Raw genomic sequence first — 16,543 nt, forward strand, 5'->3', positions numbered from 1 at the left:
ACTAAAGACAAACAATTCATAAACCTAGATGAAAGTGAAGTTAAGGAACAGTAATCAATCTCATAACTCCTATTTGCAATACAAAATAGAGAGTTGAGCAAAGACGGACCTCTGGATATACCAGAGGTGGGATCAGATGCCTAGGAGGAGTAAGCATTCCCTGTCGACCAGTCATACCCGCCGTGAGCCCTACAGTTTGTGTATATCTTGATCAGACAAACGGAGTTATCCGTAGTCAAAATCAGTGCTCCAAGAAGGACCTAACAATCGGTATGAAACTCGTCAGACAGCATTTGACCCAATGACAAATTGTATTGACAAACTAGATCGTTATAACAACCATAGATTTTAGGAAATGCTGACTTCAAACGAGACTGTTGAAACCCCTGCACCATCAACTTGTTTGTCAATAGCCTGCCTCAATTTGAAAACTGATTATATGCAGAACAAGCTCTTGTGTATCGAATCAGTTAAGAGATATAAACACCATACGAAGGTTATAATGGAATATTGCTACATAAATATGGGAAGTTGACGATGGAGAAGCTGCAATCATCCCGTTTATCATAAAGTCGAGTTGTTAGTTTGCCGTTGATATCTATTTTCAATAAAATCTCTAAGTATGAAGCAGAAGTGGACGACTCTGTAGTCTTTTATTTCGAGTACACAGGGATATATCGAATCGTCATGTGAATGAAAGTCATTATTGCTAATAGATAAAACGTTGTCGATATATTCAAATGTCGAGTTGAAGGCCACAGCAAGATATTTTTTCTTCTCACGTAGAAGTTTTTGAATAAATTCTGCTTCATAAGAATATAAAAACAGGTCACCTAACAAAAGGAGCACAATTGGTGCCCATGGGAATTCCACCAGACTGTTGAAAGACCTGATCACCAAAGACTATGAAGATAATGTCAATGAGGAAATCCAGCATATTTTTAATTTCAACTTCAGAGTACTTGTGTGTGGAATCAGAGTGGTGTTTAACGAAGTAATTTTTTGGATGACTGATCACTAGATATGAATATTTGCGTTTTCCATTTTTGTTGAAGAAGCAACTGTCTATGATGTCAAAAAGTCTAGTCTTTAATTCATTATGAGCTGTCGAAGAATGGTCGTGTAAAGTGTTGAAAAGTCATGCAGTTTTATGTTGTTGATTTGAGAAAAGCTTTGTGGTTTTTAAGTTTACTAAAAGTTCTTTAGAATTTCTTAGAATCCACAATTGATTTGTACCACATTTGGCATATGTAGTGGCACAGTATGTTTGAAGTTTCTACGTCACAGTTGTTTTATTTTCGTGAGGAGCAAAGATAGAGGCTTGGTAGAACACTGACTGAATCCAGCAATGTTTCTTTGTTTGAAGGGTTTTATGAAGTTGAGAAATTCAGTATAGATGCAAAACATTTTTGTGGTCTTGGCGAGTCATAGCCATATATTTGCTTGCTTACCGTGTTTCTATCTATTAAGATGTTTATTGTCGTACTTAATTAACTTTTAGCATTTGAAATGGCAAATCAAAAATTATAATTTGCAAATGGGTCAATGAAGTATAAACACACATATTCTACAACTAGTAGATCATGATAAGTCAACCATTCTTTTAATTAAAAAACCCCACGTACTCTCGCAATTTAAAGATTGAGTTTTTGAATAAATTCTGCTTCATATGAATATAGAAACAGGTCAGCTAACAAAGGAGCACAATTCGTGCCCATGGGAATTCCAACAGACTTTTGGAAAACCTGATCACCAAAGTCCAGAAATATATTGTCAATGAGGAACTCTAGCATATTTTTTATTTCAACTTCAGAGTACTTGTGCGTGGAATCAGAGTGGTGTTTAACAAAGTAAGTTTTTGAATGACTGATCACTAGATATGAATATTTCCGTTTTCCGTTTTTATTGAAGAAGCAACTGTCTATGATGTCAAAAAGTCTAGTCTTTAATGTATCGTGAGGAATGGTCGTGTATAGTGTTGAAAAGTCATAGGTTTTAATGTTATTGATTTGGGGAAAATTCTGCGATTTCTTCAACACTGATGGGCTTCCTTAAGTTTCTTCTAAACTTTCTTCAACACTGATGGGCTTCCTTAAGTTTCTTGTAAGCGTTCAGCCAAGTTCTTGTGAGCCTACTGCAAACTTGTAATTGAAATGTGTTACGGTAAGTTCTAGTATGTTCACAACCAGTGGCAAGAATTTCACGACAATTTCCTTTACAGTAAACCTGCAGTAAATTTTACAGCATTTTATCTATTTCTCTCCAATAGGAGCACCTTGCTTCTTTCAGTAACCTCGGATCGTTTTGTTGATGTGCATTTTGTAAATTAATGTTGCGATTAAACTAATCTATAAACGCCATTGTTGGTAGATAATAACTGCAACAGTTACATTTTATCAAGAATGTTCTTGCATATGCTTTAGGCAGGTATACATGTACACAAAATGTATAATCAAATGTAGATGTCGAAAAAATTAAGCTAACGATAGGGCATCAGAAAGTGGGACGACCTCTGGCATTATATGGTATTAATCAGTGAATATCATCACAAAAAGGAATGTTCACAATATTGTTACATTTGGTAATTACCTAACCCAGAATACAATAGACATCTTCATTTACGACTACTGTATCACAAGAGTCTAATCAGTCATTCATAGCGATTTATCAGTCGCCTTTACGGGATTGAAAGATACATTAGTTTTTATATTGGTTTTATGAAATAGTACTGAATTAGAGAAGTAACATGGGATGTAAAATATCCAGACACCCAGTGTCTCTGAACTGATAATTCAGAAATGTCTGCGTTCAGTCTCGTTTAAAGCCAACATTTCGCAAATTATATGGTCGTTATGAAGATCTAATTTGCAAACACAACCTGTGATTAGGTCGAATGCTGTCTGACATGCATTATATCAATTATTAGGCCGTTCTTTACAAACTGATTTTGACTACAGATTGCTCCGTTTACCTAATCAGATATAGGGATTACGGCGGGTGTGACCGATCAGCAGAGGGTGCTTATTCCTCTTAGACACCAGATCCTACCAATGGTATACAGGGCCCATGTTGTCCTACACTTAATTTTGTATTCATTATAGGGTTTATGAGATTGATCAATGTTCGTTATTTTTATTTTTTATGCATTAATTCATATATATTTGAAAATCAAAAATCGCTCAGTGACTTTCTATGAAATACAACACTGAATAATATCGAGAAGAATGCATTTGTCGTCACCTATGAGGTACTTTTCTCGAGATGACCATCTGATTATTACAAGAATAATGCTGTAATTTAAAAACCATCCCAATGGTTTCGTGTCGAGCGAGGGGTCAGGCAAGGTAGCGTTTCGTCAACCTTTCTATATCTTGTTTTTTCCAGTTAATTCTATCTATTAACTGTGACAAATCCTTGCTGTGGCCTTCACCTCGAAAAGATAGATCGACGACGTTTTATGTATTAGCAATAATCTTTTTTCATTCATATGTCGATTTGATATATCCCCTATTTTTGCTCTTCACGAAACAAAAATACATTGCTAGATCTATCAAATGTTCTACCAAGCCCCTATCTTTGCTCCTCACGAAAATATTAACAATTGTGAAGGAGAAACTTCAAACGTATTGTGCCACAGTATATGCCAGAAATGGTGTAAATCAAATGTGGATTCTAAAACATTGTAGAGAACTTTTAGTGAGTTTAAAATCGCAAAACTGTTCTCAAATATATAACATCGAAATGTTTGACTTTTCAACACTTTACACGACCATTTCTCACAATACATTAAAGACTAGACTTTTTGACATCATAGACAGTTGCTTCTTTAATAAACATGGAAAGAAGGATATATTCAGTTTCAGTGCTCAGTCATCCAAAACAAAATTGTTAAACACCACTCTGATTCCACGCACACGTACTTTGAAGTTGAAATAGAAATATGCTTTTTCCTTGACAATATCTTCATGGTCTTTGGTGATCGGATCTTCCAACAGTCTGTTGGAATTCCAATGGGCATGAAAGGTGCTGCTTTGGTAGGTAACCTGTTTTTATATTCTTATGAACCAGAGTTTATTCAAAAGTTTTGACATGAGGAGAAAAATTCTCTTTCTGTGGCCTTCAACTCGAACTTAAGAAATATCAACGACTTTTTATCTATCAACAATAATCATTTTCATATGTCAATTCGATATATACCTGTGAACTCGAAATGAAAGACACCACAGAGTCGTCCACTTCTGCTTTTGTTTCATACTTAGATATTTCATTGAAAGTAGATATTAACGGCAAACTAACAACTCGACTTTATGACAAACGCGATGATCTCAGCTTCTCCATCGTCAACTTCCCATATTTATGTAGCAATATTCCACAATCACATGTATACGGTGTTTAGATATCTCAACTTATTCGATACGCAAGAGCTTCTTCTGGGAATCATCGGTTTTTAAATCAAGTCAGGCTACTAACAGTTGATGTTGCGGGGGTTTCAACAGTCGTTTAAAATCAGCATTTCTGGTGTGTCCAGGTGTCCGTGTTTGGCCCAACTATCTACTTTGTATTGCTCATAGGAGTTATGAGATTGATCACTATTCGTTATCTTCACCTTACATTTTCTTAAACACTATGGTCGTTATAACGATCTAGTTTGCCAATACAACTTGTCTATGAGTCAAATGCCGTCTGACGTGTTTCACACTGATTGTTAGGCCGTTCTTTACATATTGATTTTGACCATTGATAAATCCATTTACCTGATCAAGTTATAGGGTTCACGGCGGGTGTGACCGGTCAACGTGGGATACTTACTCCTCCTAGGCACTTGCTCCCACCTCTGGTGTGTCCAGGGCTCCGTGTTTGCCCAACTATCTATTTTGTATTGCTTATAGGAGTTATGAGATTGATCACTGTTCGTTATCTTCACCTTTTCGTAATGTCCCTTTTATTTCATCATCAATGTTACATAATGTCACTGTTATTATGTTCCCCAAACAAAGTTTGGGAACATATTGTTTTTATTCTGTTTCTTATTATTAGGTCTTTCCATCTTTCTGTGGAAAGACCTATTGATATTCTTCTGTTTATTAGGTCTTTCCATCTTTCTGTGGAAAGACCTATTGATATTCTTCTGTTTATTATTATTATTATTATTATTATTATTATTATTTTTCCTCCCCGTGATTTTGAGTTTCAAGATTTATCGAAAAGATTTATAGTCCATAAGAATGTACTCCTTAAAAGATTTTGGCAGTTCACCCTGCGTATATGAACTTTGACCCCTCAAGGAGTTATTGCCCCTTTTGCAATAAAAGCTTGTTATCGCTACTCCTCCGAAACCGTACACCGTAAAGATACCAAACCTTCACCAATGTCTTCGACTAATCAAGGAGACTCTTCAATCTATTCATTGCGAAAAGATTCTTCGACCCCTTTTATGAGTTATTGCCCCTGAAAGTTTTTGATTTTTACAAATAATTGAAAAAATTTAAAACCATTTATCCTAGAGACATGGGACCAACTGCTTTAGAATCTTCATCCTTTGACCTTTTAATTTATGTCAAGGTCAAAGGTCAAGGTCATTCAAAATATGAGGAATTTAGCTCTTTTTAGATCTCTTTTGTCTTTCAACATATACTACATATCATTGCATCTTTAGTATGTCCTATTAAATCTATTTTAAAGATTTAATTCCTGTACCTTAAGACTGACCCTTTTAAAAGTTATTGCCCCTTAGAGTATTAACCTTGTTATCGCTACTCCTCCGAAACCGTACACCGTAAAGATACCAAACCTTCACCAATGTCTTCGACTAGTCAAGGAGACTCTTCAATCTATTCATTGCGAAAAGATTCTTCGACCCCTTTTATGAGTTATTGCCCCTGAAAGTTTTTGATTTTTACAAATAATTAAAAAAAATTAAAACCATTTATCCTAGAGACATGGGACCAACTGCATTAGAATCTCCATTCTTTGACCTTTTAATTTATGTCAAGGTCAAAGGTCAAGGTCATTCAAAATATGAGAAATTTAGCTCTTTTTAGATCGCTTTTGTCTTTCAACATATACTACATATAATTGAATCTTTAGTATGTCCTTTTAAATCCATTTTAAAGATTTGATACCTGTACCTTAAGACTGACCCCTTTAAAAGTTATTGCCCCTTACATTATTAACCTTGTTATCGCTACCCCTTTGAAACCATAGACCATAGAGACACCAAACCTTCACTAATGTTTTCAACTACTCAAGGAGACTCTTCAATCTAGTCATTGCGAAAATATTCTTCGACTCCTTTTATGAGTTATTGCCCCTGAAAGTTTTTCATTTTTACAAATAATTAAAAAAAATTAAAACCATTTATCCTAGAGACATGGGACCAACTGCATTAGAATCTCCATTCTTTGACCTTTTAATTTATGGCAAGGTCAAAGGTCAAGGTCATTCAAAATATGAGAAATTTAGCTCTTTTTAGATCTCTTTTGTCTTTCAACATATACTACATATAATTGAATCTTTAGTATGTCCTTTTAAATCCATTTTAAAGATTTGATACCTGTACCCTAAGACTGACCCCTTTAAAAGTTATTGCCCCTTACATTATTAACCTTGTTATCGCTACCCCTTTGAAACCATAGACCATAGAGACACCAAACCTTCACCAATGTCTTCAGTTTCTCAAAGCACAACTTCAACATATTCAGTGTGAAATGATCCGCTGACCCCTTATATGAGTTATTGCCCTTTTATGTGTTTGTGCCAATCGTTAACTTTTAAACGGATAATCATAGAAACATGGGACCAACTGCAATGTGATCATTGACCTTTGACCCTGAATATTACGTAAAGGTCAAAGGTCAAAGTTACTTCAAATATTGAGAATTTAGCTCTTTTTATATCTCTTTTGTCTTTCAACATACATCATTTTTCATTGCATCATTAGTATGTTCTTTTAAAACCAATTAAAACATCTTTCTTGGCCCTTAAGCCGGGCTCCTTTAAAAATTATTGCCCATCTTACAAATAAAGCTTGTTATCACTAGTCCTTCGAAACCGTTAACCCTGGAGATACCAAATCTTAATCATTAATGTTTTGTAATGATTTAGTAGACTCTTCAATCTATTCAGTGCGAAAAGATTCACCAACCCCTTTAAATAGTTATGGCCCCTGAAAGTTTTCCAAGTTTACATTGACTTGAAAGTTTTTTGGCCTCATTTGACCTACTGAAGAATGGATCAAGATTGAAGGTCAAGAAACAAATCCAGAAGAGATGGAAAGACCTCTAATTGTTCGCGAACAATTAGGATTACTAGTTATTATTATTAGGTCTTTCCACCTTTCTGTGGAAAGACCTATTGATATTCTTCTGTTTATTATTATTATTATTATTTTTCCTCCCCGTGATTTTGAGTTTCAAGATTTATCGAAAAGATTTATAGTCCATAAGAATGTACTCCTTAAAATATTTTGGCAGTTCACCCTGCGTATATGAACTTTGACCCCTCAAGGAGTTATTGCCCCTTTTGCAATAAAAGCTTGTTATCGCTACTCCTCCGAAACCGAACACCGTAAAGATACCAAAGCTTCACCAATGTCTTCGACTAGTCAAGGAGACTCTTCAATCTATTCATTGCGAAATGATTCTTCGACCCCTTTTATGAGTTATTGCCCCTGAAAGTTTTTGATTTTTACAAATAATTGAAAAAATTTAAAACCATTTATCCTAGAGACATGGGACTAACTGCATTAGAATCTTCATCCTTTGACCTTTTGATTTATATCAAGGTCAAAGGTCAAGGTCATTCAAAATATGAGAAATTTAGGTCTTTTTATATCTCTTTTGTCTTTCAACATATACTACATATCATTGCATCTTTAGTATGTCCTTTTAAATCTATTTTAAAGATTTAATTCCTGTACCCTAAGATTGACCCCTTTAAAAGTTATTGCCCCTTACAGTATTAACCTTGTTATCGCTACTCCTCTGAAACTATAGACCGTAGAGACACCAAACCTTCACCAATGTCTTCAACTATTCAAGGAGACTCTTCAATCTATTCATTGCAAAAAGATTCTTCGACCCCTTTTATGAGTTATTGCCCCTGAAAGTTTTTGATTTTAACAAATAATTGAAAAAAATTAAAACCATTTATCCTAGAGACATGGGACTAACTGCATTATAATCTTCATCCTTTAACCTTTTAATTTATGTCAAGGTCAAAGGTCAAGGTCATTCAAAATATGAGAAATTTAGCTCTTTTGATATCTCTTTTGTCTTTCAACATATACTACATATCATTGCATCTTTAGTATGTCCTTTTAAATCTATTTTAAAGATTTAATTCCTGTACCTTAAGACTGAACCCTTTAAAAGTTATTGCCCCTTAGAGTATTAACCTTGTTATCGCTACTCTTCCGAAAACGTACACCGTAAAGATACCAAACCTTCACCAATGTCTTCGACTAGTCAAGGAGACTCTTCAATCTATTCATTGCGAAAAGATTCTTCGACCTCTTTTATGAGTTATTGCCCCTGAAAGTTTTTGATTTTTACAAATAATTGAAAAAAATTAATACCATTTATCCTAGAGACATGGGACTAATTGCATTAGAATTTTCATCCTTTGACCTTTTAATTTATGTCAAGGTCAAAGGTCAAGGTCATTCAAAATATGAGAAATTTAGCTCTTTTTATATCTCTTTTGTCTTTCAATATATACTACATATAATTGAATCTTTAGTATGTCCTTTTAAATCCATTTTAAAGATTTGATACCTGTACCCTAAGACTGACCCCTTTAAAAGTTATTGCCCCTTACATTATTAACCTTGTTATCGCTACCCCTTTGAAACCATAGACCATAGAGACACCAAACCTTCACCAATGTCTTCGGTTTCTCAAAGCACAACTTCAACATATTCAGTGTGAAAGGATCCGCTGACCCCTTATATGAGTTATTGCCCTTTTATGTGCTTATGCTAATCGTTAACTTTTAAACGGATAATCATAGAAACATGGGACCAACTGCAATGTGATCATTGACCTTTGACCCTGAATATTAGGTAAAAGTCAAAGGTCAAAGTTACTTCAAATATTGAGAATTTAGCTCTTTTTATATCTCTTTTGTCTTTCAACATACATCATTTTTCATTACATCATTAGTATGTTCTTTTAAAACCAATTAAAACATCTTTCTTGGCCCTTAAGCCGGGCTCCTTTAAAAATTATTGCCCATCTTACAAATAAAGCTTGTTATCAATAGTCCTTCGAAACCGTTAACCCTGGAGATACCAAACCTTAATCATTAATGTTTTGTAATGATTTAGTAAACTCTTCAATCTATTCAGTGCGAAAAGATTCACCAACCCCTTTAAATAGTTATGGCCCCTGAAAGTTTTCCAAGTTTATATTGACTTGGAAGTTTTTTGGCCTCATTTGACCTATTGAAGAATGGATCAAGATTGAAGGTCAAGAAACAAATCCAGAAAAGGTGGAAAGACCTCTAATTGTTCGCGAACAATTAGGATTACTAGTTATTATTATTATTATTATTATTATTATTATTTTTCCTCCCCGTGATTTTGAGTTTCAAGATTTATCGAAAAGATTTATAGTCCATAAGAATGTACTCCTTAAAAGATTTTGGCAGTTCACCCTGCGTATATGAACTTTGACCCCTCAAGGAGTTATTGCCCCTTTTGCAATAAAAGCTTGTTATCGCTACTCCTCCGAAACCGTACACCGTTAAGATACCAAACCTTCACCAATGTCTTCGACTAGTCAAGGAGACTCTTCAATCTATTCATTGCGAAATGATTCGTCAACCCCTTTTATGAGTTATTGCCCCTGAAAGTTTTTGATTTTTACAAATAATTGAAAAAATTTAAAACCATTTATCCTAGAGACATGGGACTAACTGCATTAGAATCTTCATCCTTTGACCTTTTGATTTATATCAAGGTCAAAGGTCAAGGTCATTCAAAATATGAGAAATTTAGCTCTTTTTATATCTCTTTTGTCTTTCAACATATACTACATATCATTGCATCTTTAGTATGTCCTTTTAAATCCATTTTAAAGATTTAATTCCTGTACCTTAAGACTGACCCTTTTAAAAGTTATTGCCCCTTAGAGTATTAACCTTGTTATCGCTACTCCTCCGAAACCGTACACCGTAAAGATACCAAACCTTCACCAATGTCTTCGACTAGTCAAGGAGACTCTTCAATCTATTCATTGCAAAAAGATTCGTCGACCCCTTTTATGAGTTATTGCCCCTGAAAGTTTTTAATTTTTACAAATAATTGAAAAAAATTAAAATCATTTATCCTAGAGACATGGGACCAACTGCATTAGAATCTTCATCCTTTGACCTTTTAATTTATGTCAAGGTCAAAGGTCAAGGTCATTCAAAATATGAGAAATTTAGCTCTTTTTATATCTCTTTTGTTTTTCAACATATACTACATATCATTGCATCTTTAGTATGTCCTTTTAAATCTATTTTAAAGACTTAATTCCTGTACCCTAAGATTGACCCCTTTAAAAGTTATTGCCCTTTACAGTATTAACCTTGTTATCGCTACTCCTCTGAAACCATAGACCGTAGAGACACCAAACCTTCACCAATGTCTTCAACTATTCAAGGAGACTCTTCAATCTATTCATTGCGAAAATATTCTTCGACCCCTTTTATGAGTTATTGCCCCTGAAAGGTTTTCATTTTTAGAAATAATTGAAAAAAATTAAAACCATTTATCCTAGAGACATGGGAGCAACTGCATTAGAATTTTCATCCTTTGACCTTTTAGTTTATGTCAAGGTCAAAGGTCAAGGTCATTCAAAATATGAGAAAGTTAGCTCTTTTTAGATCTCTTTTGTCTTTCAACATATACTACATATCATTGCATCTTTAGTATATCCTTTTAAATCTATTTTAAAGACTTAATTCCTGTACCCTAAGATTGACCCCTTTAAAAGTTATTGCCCTTTACAGTATTAACCTTGTTATCGCTACTCCTCTGAAACGATAGACCGTAGAGACACCAAACCTTCACCAATGTCTTCAACTATTCAAGGAGACTCTTCAATCTATCATTGCGAAAATATTCTTTTACCCCTTTTATGAGTTATTGCCCCTGAAAGGTTTTGATTTTTACAAATAATTAAAAAAAATTAAAACCATTTATCCTAGAGACATGGGACCAACTGCATTATAATCTCCATTCTTTGACCTTTTAATTTATGTCAAGGTCAAAGGTCAAGGTCATTCAAAATATGAGAAATTTAGCTCTTTGTAGATCTCTTTTGTCTTTCAACATATACTACATATAATTGAATCTTTAGTATGTCCTTTTAAATCCATTTTAAAGATTTGATACCTGTACCCTAAGACTGACCCCTTGAAAAGTTATTGCCCCTTACATTATTAACCTTGTTATCGCTACCCCTTTGAAACCATAGATGATAGAGACACCAAACCTTCACCAATGTCTTCGGTTTCTCAAAGCACAACTTCAACATATTCAGTGTGAAAGGATCCGCTGACCCCTTATATGAGTTATTGCCCTTTTATGTGTTTGTGCTAATCGTTAACTTTTAAACGGATAATCATAGAAACATGAGACCAACTGCAATGTGATCATTGACCTTTGGCCCTGAATATTAGGTAAAGGTCAAAGGTCAAAGTTACTTCAAATATTGAGAATTTAGCTCTTTTTATATCTCTTTTGTCTTTCAACATACATCATTTTTCATTGCATCATTAGTATGTTCTTTTAAAACCAATTAAAACATCTTTCTTGGCCCTTAAGCCGAGCTCCTTTAAAAATTATTACCCATCTTACAAATAAAGCTTGTTATCACTAGTCCTTCGAAACCGTTAACCCTGGAGATACCAAACCTTAATCATTAAATATTTTGTACTGATTTAGTAGACTCTTCAATCTATTCAGTGCGAAAAGATTAACCAACCCCTTTAAATAGTTATGGCCCCTGAAAGTTTTCCAAGTTTACATTGACTTGAAAGTTTTTTGGCCTCATTTGACCTACTGAAGAATGGATCAAGATTGAAGGTCAAGAAACAAATCCAGAAAAGGTGGAAAGACCTCTAATTGTTCTCGAACAATTAGGATTACTAGTTATTATTATTATTCTTTTCTCCGGTACTTTTTTGTCCGGTAGTGTTCTCAGAAACTACAGAAAGGATCGATATGAAACTTTCCAGGATGATAGTATAGCGTTTGTAGATGTGCATAGTGATAGTCATTTTGTCTGCACGTGCATGCACGCGCGCGCACGTGCATTGCAATTTTGGTACAAAAAATGGAAAATCAGAATATTAAAGGAAGCGATATAAAACCTAAATAGGATGATAGTATATCATTTGTACATATGAAAAATAATAGTTATTTTGTCAGCACGCGCACGCATGCGCGTGCACGCGCATTACAAAATTTGTACACTAACTTTGGAATCAGTCTAACTTTTTTGTTGTTCATTGAAATGGCTTGAAATTCATATCATAGGTAGATATTGAGACCCTTAACTGATTTGCATGGTCAAAATTACCAATTTGCACGCGCATGCACGTGCGCTTCATTTTGATTGGATAATACTAAAACGTTTGTAACTATCTTATTTATGAAGCGAATGAGATGATATTCACAGCATACGTAGACAATATGAGTATCTATATATTGGTGTAACAAAAAAATGCCAACGCACACGCGCATGCGCGTGCAACGGTTTTTAAATGTTCAAATTTTAAAGGACGATAACGTTTTTGTTTTTCATCAAATTCTATTGATATTAATGGTTTAGATGTGTCTTGGTACTCCTTACAAATTGCTGTGGTTAGAATTACTGCTCAGCACGTGCATGCACGTGTGCTGAATTCTGATTGGACGATTTTAAAATCGCTATAACTTCCTTATATTTGATGGAAACGTTATGAAATTCACACTGTGGGTATATGATACACATGCCTGTTGAACGACATCAACAAAAATTCGGAATCATACACGCATGCGCGTGCAACGCTTTCTTTCATTTTTGGGTACTGAAATGACCATATTAAACGTACTACATGTAATTAAAGGCTAAAATAAAATGATTTTTTGCTATAGATTCACAAAAACATCATTTTTTAATTGGGGGAGGTTTGGGGAACATATGTAACGGTCCCCGTTACAATTAGAACTAGTTTCTCTCCAAATGAGCCAAAGATTCTCGAGAGAAAGGTTAAACAATATACAACCAAATCACTTTTGTTTCATTATCAATGTTTACATAATGTCCCTTTTATTTCATCATCAATGTTACATAATGTCACTGTTATTTCTCTCCAAATGAGCCAAAGATTCTCGAGAGAAAGGTTAAACAATATACAACCAAATCACTTTTGTTTCATTATCAATGTTTACATAATGTCACCCTTTTCTCTTCTGATATCATTGTCCGTAAATTATTTTATGCATAATTTTATTCCTCTTCGTGCCTAGAAATTTAACGATTGTTTACATAGTGACTTCACTCTCATCATAACTGTAGTTCTGTATGGAGCAAATAAACGATGAAAGAATCCTGTAATTAGAAGATATTCTCCGCGTTATTACGATATACAGTCTCCTAATCATTAAATTGGCACATACTTTCGATTTCGACAGAAAAATCTACAAAGTAGTAGTATAATAAAAAAGATATCACAAAGTGAGGAAAATATCACAAAGAAACTTGTATATTACCTCAGGCTCTTTCTTTTTCAACCTCCAATTATCTCCCTCGCTTGATAATGAATTATAGTTTCGATGTCCATTGGTTGCAAACTGCATAACGAATTTGAAATTGCACAACTAAAGAGGCTCCGAGACAAGAAAATCTGCACACATCACTTCGTACAGTAACTGTCACTCCCGGTGGTTCAATACAGGACCTTCATTGTTCTCCCCATGTGAGGATTATTCATGGAATTAAAAGCAGGATGTAAATACGGTGACAATGAACCGGGATAATAATACATTTATATACGATATGTTGATGAGGTTGATACTTGATATTATCGCACTAATCGAGACCACAATATCGACCGAAAAAGACGTCCAAAGTCAGCTGCAGTGACAAAATTTAACTAAAATTAACAGTTAATTAAAATGCAAAAAATACATATTAAATTTTGTAGAGTTGTTTTTAAAATAAAACATCGTGAACACGAGTCTCTCCTCTTCCCATTATGGATTAATTTTTCATTGTTATTCTATAGTTATAAATGTTTCTTACTATGAACATTATTTACTGTACTTTTTATTGAATATCTATGTAGAATTACATCATTACGTTAGTAACTAATTGATAATATATTAGACTAATTACATAAATTATCAGAACTATGACATTGCTGCATCAACAGAGGTTCGGATACGCAATAGATCAGTTCTGGTTCTGGAAACAGTTTATGTAGCATGAAACTCAACTTCTTTTGTCTAATTAGTCACGTAATACATTATAAGTCACGTGCTATTATTTCAACAAATATACCACTGTTCGTTATCAGCACCTTTTCACAGAGCAAGGGATATCAAAATGAAAAATAATGATGCAGATTTTATTAATCTCACACAATGTAGCAGTTCCTTCTTCTTCTTTTTTTAAAAAATATCCTTCATATTTCTACTCATTTGCACCTGTACATGTATATGTACTTTTCGCCGGTCAATAAATAATCATTTTATGGAAACAGAATATTGAAAATTTTCCACGAAAAGCGTAACACACGACTCACGTATGTTAACGGAATCTGACTTTCCACAATGTCAATATCAGAATCCACATCACGAGTCCGAGTAAAAACGAAATGAAAGCGAAAGTTCTGGCTCTTTTGGAGGCCTTGTAAGCAGCAGCATATTCATAGACATCGTAGAAACGATTCACCTGTAAAAAACAGATACTCATATAGATATAAACATGTAGCATTCAGTTTACAAGCATCTCTTTTGGCTACAAACAGTCAAAGTATTTCTCAAATAAAAAAAAAATCAGTACTTTTGACATCGTTTTCAAACGATACCCAACTCGTTTTATTCTTGATAAGTTTGATTAACCAAACAAACTATTATTTTCCGAATAAACAATACGCATATTTACCTTCAAAGCAAAGAAAATTGCAACAATTGCGGTGGGTGGAAAGCATAGAAATGTTAGTATAGATTCGACGAGATGGCTCTTTGGTCTTGCGTGGCAATACCCATGTTTAGGGGCCAATCCAACCTAAATGTTTAATTAACATACCTTAAAACAACTAAGATGTCATGCGATGCACATGTTGAAAATTTTAACCATTTAGTGATATCATTCTAAGGGCTGTATACGTTCTACTTATGTGGTACCCATATAATTCTTCCTTACAAAGTCACAAAACAATGTACACAAATTCACACAAGTCTCAGAGATTGTTTCTTCTTATTTACTACACATTTCTTCAAATCATCAGCATTGGTGTGCATAAACAGACACTTTTGGAAACTTAATTAGTTAACCTTCTATTCAACATTTGGCCTTATATAAGAGACCCATTGTATACACATTATATTCCCTTCACAAATATTTTTGGTAAAATTCTTACATGATCTTCAACTTTGTTCTTCACTGTTCCTTCTGCAGTGCTTTCTTTTTCAGTGACATCAAAACTGTGGTAGCTCACGGGGTAACCAACACTCATGTACAGATATACATCGGTTAAGGGAGAACCGACAAACACCATTCAGCAGTATTTGACCGACAGGCACCAGTATACCACAAACAATCACCAGTCTTTCACAAACAGGCACTATTCAGCATCCTTACACAGTGAATTTCATTTCACAAATCATGGGAGATGCTTTCCCGTATACTGTGCATACTTCCTGTACTGAAGTTCGGAGGCAGATCTTAATAAACAGGGCGAGGGGAGGATAGGATTATACACCTCCACAATGGTGGCTTTAAATAGTGTCTTTGTTTGAACAAACTTGAATACACACCACATACGGATGTATATACTTGTATAGTTAGACTATATATTAAATATCAATGTGACAAAGAACTGATTAATTTGACCCTAGAAGATATATATATACTCAATCATCAATCATCAATTTTTTTAAAGCACGCACACACAGCAGGTGTGGCACGGTAAAGACCCCTCCCTGCTCAAGGACCATAAGCGCCGAGCATAGGCCTATATTTTGCAGCCCTTCACCGGCAATGATGATGTCTCCATATAAGTGAGAGATTCTCGAGTGGGACGTTAAACAATATATAATCAATCAATCAATCAAAGGCCGAAGGCGCCGAGTTATAGGCCTAAATTTTGCAGCACTTCATCGCCAATGATTGGATGATTGTATCTTGCTTAACGTCTCTCTCGAGAAATTTTCACTCATATGGAGACGTCACCAAGACCGGTGAAGGGCTTCAAATTTAGGCCTACGCTCGGCGCTCATGGTTATTGAGCAGTGATAGTTCTCTAGCGTGCCACACCTACTGTGACACGGGACATCCGTTTTTAA

General features: G+C 34.5%; 1 protein-coding gene across 2 annotated transcripts; it reads right to left on the bottom strand.

Moving 5' to 3' along the window:
• Positions 1-14,585: 14,585 nt before the first annotated feature.
• On the bottom strand, positions 14,586-15,986 carry LOC125672881 (uncharacterized). 2 transcript variants are annotated; one of them, XM_048909100.2, is made up of 3 exons: positions 15,619-15,986; positions 15,141-15,263; positions 14,586-14,927 (listed from the first exon to the last, which is right to left on the bottom strand). In XM_048909100.2, exons 1-3 carry the CDS (start codon positions 15,754-15,756, stop codon positions 14,784-14,786), a joined length of 405 nt encoding a protein of 134 aa, XP_048765057.1. In that variant the 5' UTR covers positions 15,757-15,986; the 3' UTR covers positions 14,586-14,783. The 2 variants fall into 2 exon arrangements, with proteins under 2 accessions (XP_048765057.1, XP_056023127.1); XM_056167152.1 differs by lacking the exon at positions 15,141-15,263 and having other exon boundaries at positions 15,619-15,938.
• Between the last annotated feature and the right edge of the window lie 557 nt (positions 15,987-16,543).

The sequence above is a fragment of the Ostrea edulis genome, chromosome 1 (genome assembly GCF_947568905.1).
Source record: "Ostrea edulis chromosome 1, xbOstEdul1.1, whole genome shotgun sequence".
In the NCBI taxonomy this organism is placed as follows: domain Eukaryota; kingdom Metazoa; phylum Mollusca; class Bivalvia; order Ostreida; family Ostreidae; genus Ostrea; species Ostrea edulis.

Coding starts and splice junctions, on each gene's coding strand:
- LOC125672881 (XM_048909100.2), bottom strand. CDS start 15,756: ATGGTGTTTGTCGGTTCTCCCTTAACCGATGTATATCTGTACATGAGT. Junction 15,264..15,618: donor AGAACAAAGTTGAAGATCAT/GTAAGAATTTTA, acceptor TTAAACATTTAG/GTTGGATTGGCCCCTAAACA. Junction 14,928..15,140: donor CAATTTTCTTTGCTTTGAAG/GTAAATATGCGT, acceptor TGTTTTTTACAG/GTGAATCGTTTCTACGATGT.